The following is a 5,271-nucleotide window of genomic DNA, read 5'->3' as shown; positions in this document are numbered from 1 at the left end:
TCTTCCCAATTAGCTTCAAGTGGATTAAAATAGTATTATCACTAACATCGAAGCCTGAAGCTAACTCGGACATGGTTGCGGTGGATCCGCTTCCACAATAGCCTTCAATTCCTCATTATCAACTAGGGTCTCCGACCGTCCACCCGTGGACGGCCGCTTGTTCTGCAGGTCGAAATTTCCAGAACGAAAACGTTGGAACCAAAAACGCACTGTGTTTTACATGCACGTGACATACATCATTAACCCTTCGAGCCGTTTCCACAGCACTGGTGCCACGGTGGAACTCGTACTTGTAAATAACGGGATATTTCAAGTTTTCTATTTTGTAAACAGAAAAATCAGAAGAAAAAAACAAATTTATACAGCATTCATGCTGTATAAATTTGAATTTGGAATTCCTAACCAAAGAGGAGAAATTTGTGATTAAAGTGGCCAGTACAACAAAACGCTATTTTCATATGTAAGGAACATCCTTGTTATCATTGGCATTGGCATTTTTAACGAAGTGCGGGTTCGCATTTCACTTCTCACCATTGAATCGATTCGAAATGAGACGCAGCGAACCAATCACATCACGCCATTGTGACGCAACGACAACCACACTGCAATGTCGTTGATTCGTTGCGTCTCACTTCGACCTTCGTCTCACCCGTACTTCGCCCTCTGTTCACATGTCCTGACGCGAGTTTAAAATTTTTTTACCCATCACTAAAGGTGCACAACCCCGCTTAAGAAGTTTTCAACTCAAAATTGTTGAGACATTCCTGAAATTATTCATGTTCACGTTGTTTTTCAAACAAACTCGTAATCTACATTATTTCACTGACAATTGTTGTTTGGAAGACACGTCAAACCAAAACTTCCTGCTTTTATATCTAGATGGCAGAGACGGAGATAAATCTGATATTGGGTTGCTCGCGTAATCTGATACCTGTCTCTTATATCTGCTAGTGCCATGTTTGCGATTGTATTTTGCTGGTTGTTTGTTCTGGCGAGAGCTCACGAAAATAATTCTCGCATTGTGACCATTGCAAGTGGAAAAGTCCGCGGGTACAAAGATAAAGAATACGATATTTTTGTCTTTAACGGTATTCCTTATGCGACCGCGCCTAGAGGACCTAATAAATTTAAGGTTGGTGCAACAATGTTTACTATGTCATTTAATGGTTCTTGTTTTGTTTCTTAAAATAGTGTTTAAATTCTGTTTACAGGCTCCACTCTCTGCCCCTGTATGGGACAAAATATTTGAAGCTACAAACGCTCATGTAATGTGTCCTCAAAACCAAATGTTTAAAGGATCTGAATTTTCCAAACATAATATTCGTGAAGACTGCCTTGTTGCTAACATCTACGTTCCAAATACGAATGAGAAAAAATTACCAGTCTTGGTAGATATTCATGGTGGTGGTTATCAGATGGGTTATGGCAATATGTTAACATTAAATAAATTAGTTAATACAAAGAGAGTTATTGTAGTAAATTTTAATTATAGACTTGGTGTATATGGTTTTCTATGTTTAGGAACAAGAGACGTACCAGGCAATGCAGGAATGAAAGATATAGTAGCTCTTCTTAGATGGGTCAAAAATAATATAGCCGCTTTTGGTGGAAATCCAAGTGAAGTCACTGTATCAGAATACAGTGCAGGTCCTTCAGCAGTACAACTGTTGCTTCTTTCGCCAACTGCAAAGGATTTATTTAAAAGAGCTATACCTGAAAATGGCCCTAATTTGTCTATTTATTCAATACAAGCTGATCCAATTGAAGTTGCTAAAAAATATGCTAAAAAATTCAATTTTCACAATGCAAATATCTATGCTTTAGAAAATTTCTATAAAACTCTTTCTATACAAGGATTATCAAAAGAAAATTTGGACGTAGAAGAAAATATGCAATTCGTACCTTGCATTGAACGGGATTTAGGAGAAGAACCTTTTCTTTTATACTCGCCTTACGACCTATCAAATATGGGCAGTGCAGCTAACATTCCTATATTATATGGATTTACAAATATGAAATGGATGAAAAAAAAAGAACAGTTTGAATATTGGAACTCAAAAATTAACGAGGATTTTTTTCAATTTTTACCCATTGACTTAAAATTTCAGAACGAAATAGAAAAAGAATCAGTTTCAGCTACTGCAAAAGAATTTTATTTTGGGAAAGAACTCCTAAATTATAATAAAAACTCTGTAAAAGCATTTTTTGATTATTTTACTGATGTATATTTTGCATATAGTGCTTATAGATCAGTCAAGCTTCAAGCAGAGGCTGGTAACGATCAAATATACTTGTATGAATTTACATTCGTTAATGAAGATGGTGATAATGAACAGTTCCACATGAACTTAGATATACAAGCTCAAGGAGCGCTTCTTTATGAAACGGAAAATCTTGGAGCGACAGATAATAGAACAGAGCCTAACATAATTAAGGTAGTAAGAAAAAATGTGATGGAACTTTGGTTAAATTTCATCTGCGAAGGGTGAGTTAAAAAATATTATTATTTGCTTTTATTTTTTCTTTAAGCTAATTTTTCTGTCATTTCAAAAGTCTTAAGATTCGTTACATCAGTCAAATACGCCTAACCTGTGCGCTGTCGTTGTTTAGACAAAATGGCGTATATCATGTTTCGTCGCAAGTTAAAATTAACGTCATAATTGACTTGTGAACCTGACCCTTATTTACTACGCTCGCTCAGCGTACCAAAGAGGATCTTGGCTTTCGATACTAAAATTCCTCTCTTTTATATTCTGCGCTACTTTTTGCCAGTCGGCTAGTTAATCGGACGTGCGTCATAAATATTGTTTAAACGTTTTCAGTGCACCCGTGCCTCTTGGTTCAACATTACCAACTTGGCCACCAGCCAACGCTGAAGGATATCCTCTCATGTCTATTGGACAATCGCTTGTTTTACTTGGACCACAGGAAGAGCGAAGGCACCGCATGAAATTTTGGCATAAAATCTACGATCGTTATTATCGAGACCCTATACCACCACCAGATCGATCGTCTCGGGTTGAATTGTAAAATTTGATAGGAATTCATTGCAAGATATAGCTCAAGAATAGAATATCATCTACATACATTACAAGCAACGTGTTGTGTCCAGTGTTTTCCCGAGTTTCGGACACCTTTATGACTTACGTAATACATTATTTTTCGGCTCTCATTAAAGTATGTAAGAACTTTAACTCCTACTTCACTGGCATAGAATCATTATTTCTGAAATCCAATAAAACGTGGCTACCGCGTATTGTCCTCTCAGTTTAGTTTCCTTGAACATTTTTTTTTCAAATGTAGTTGTAAGAAATTTATTAAAGGAAAAAATAATAATTAGTACGCATGCGAACCTCGTACGCATGCGTCTGTTAAACTTCAGTAGAAGAAACTTCAGTAGCATGTTTTAGGTCATACTTAGTAAGTAAATTCAAATTCAAAATTCTTTATTCAATTTAGGATGATATACATCACTTATTGACGTCAAAAAATTACTTAAACTAAGTCTACTGCGGCTTCCAAAGCGTAGCGTCAACAACTACGAGTTTTTATTACAAAGTCGTTTTTTTCTTTCAAATCAAAACGTTTAGTTGTTATAACAGCTGTAGAAAAAGGGATAAACAGAGAAACAGCCAGCCGGTCGTAAAGCCATTACCAATATGTAAAAAAACAACTATGAGTTTTAGGGCAAAATGACTATGACTAAAAGAGTAAGGGTTCGAGGATTAGAGCCAAGAATAGGACCACTTAATAACGTGGATATCGTACGAGGATATCGTACGAGGTGACTAAGGATCACATAGGCTTTGGCTGATAAGCAACAATAATCAGGTTAGAAGGTAACATCAAGCCGCTTGTAAAATCAGAAATCTACTAGATCAAAATCGTTTAGACGGATTGTTATAAAATTTCGTACACGGGTAGAATATAACCAGGAAACATATAGAATATTTTTTCATCCCAAGACTCACATAAGAGCGATGCCCCGGGCACGCAGCTAAAGATACTTTATGTGTGTGGTTTACTTTAACTATGTTAATATATACGTGTCAGATTGGCGGTAGAAATTATTCAGGATAGTGCTCTTAGCTACTGAGCTATCGAGACTACGCCAGTTCGACTGAATTAATTCATATCTTTACGTCTTACTCAAGCATCTATTTAAATGGACTGATTGAAAAAATTCTGGAATCGAGAGGGAAATGAATTCCCGCTCCATAGGTTTTTCATTTAATTATTATTTCCCAAAATAAGTTTAAAAGCATGTATAACAAATTTATTTAAAAAGAAATTATTCAATTTGAACTTAGCATATGCAGCTGAACTTCTTTGAAATCGATTCCCAAACACAGATAAAAGTTATGAAATAAAGAAATATTTTTCCTTTAAATCGTCCTGTAAAATTGAATTCATTTAATTCATCGTATAGAACCCAGTTTGGATTTTAATAAAAGCTCATTTCAATGAAGTAATTCTTAATTTGAACATTGTGCCATCCAATTTAGATCGTATTTTTGTTCTGTGACATTTTGAAATTTGATTTGCGAAATTGTGTTAAAAGGCAAACATTTTTTTTTTCTGGATTTCACCTTTATTAGAAAGCAAAAGCAACTTAATTCGAGCCACTGATTCATCATCCTCATTAGAAAGAAAAGGTAATGAATCAATGTCTCGAATTTAGTTCAAAAATCGCAACGTCGAATCTCATGCCAGCTTTGTTACAAAATCGATTCTGTCATAGAATAATTTAATATCACAGACTTGTTTCCCTATATACACATTCAAAGTTATGTTTAAGTAAATCGGGATATTAATTTAGGGTTCAATATATATAATTAAAATAATTCAAGGATCCTCTTGGTTGTTGTTATGATGGAAATAAGATGAGATAAAACTGTTTTCTCAATTAAAACAAATATAAATAATTAAATATATATAAAGACAAATCACACAGATTGAGTTAGCCCCAAAGTAAGTTCGAGACTTGTGTTATGGGATACTAACTCATCGATACTATATTTTATAACAAATACATATATAGATAAACATCCTAGACCCGGGCCAATCAGAAAAAGATCATTTTCCACGTTGACCTGACCGGGGATCGAACCCGGGACCTCCAGTGTAGCAGTCCGGCATGGTGACCATTAGGCCACGGAGGTCGTCAAAAAATATCATTCCCGATGTACTGTTTGACTAGCTATTCAATTCACCAGTAATAATATCGGTATCAATAAATTCAAATTAATATTATAAAAAGAAAAGATTTGT

At 35.2% G+C, this 5,271-nt stretch overlaps 1 protein-coding gene across 1 annotated transcript; it reads left to right on the top strand.

Moving 5' to 3' along the window:
• Positions 1-955: 955 nt before the first annotated feature.
• On the top strand, positions 956-2,248 carry LOC135309732 (putative inactive carboxylesterase 4). Its single transcript, XM_064436026.1, has 3 exons — positions 956-1,132; positions 1,212-2,198; positions 2,240-2,248. Exons 1-3 carry the CDS (start codon positions 956-958, stop codon positions 2,246-2,248), a joined length of 1,173 nt encoding a protein of 390 aa, XP_064292096.1.
• Positions 2,249-5,271: the final 3,023 nt, after the last annotated feature.

Source organism: Plodia interpunctella, chromosome 6 (genome assembly GCF_027563975.2).
Source record: "Plodia interpunctella isolate USDA-ARS_2022_Savannah chromosome 6, ilPloInte3.2, whole genome shotgun sequence".
Taxonomy (NCBI): domain Eukaryota; kingdom Metazoa; phylum Arthropoda; class Insecta; order Lepidoptera; family Pyralidae; genus Plodia; species Plodia interpunctella.
The sequence above is the reverse complement of the archived record's forward strand: the minus strand, read 5'-3'. Positions and strand labels throughout refer to the sequence as shown.

What these genes read in the sequence shown, in the direction of transcription:
- LOC135309732 (XM_064436026.1), top strand. Translation starts at nt 956, where the DNA reads ATGTTTGCGATTGTATTTTGCTGGTTGTTTGTTCTGGCGAGAGCTCAC. An exon ending in GAGGACCTAATAAATTTAAG is followed by an intron (nt 1,133 to 1,211) that starts GTTGGTGCAACA and finishes TTCTGTTTACAG; the next exon opens with GCTCCACTCTCTGCCCCTGT.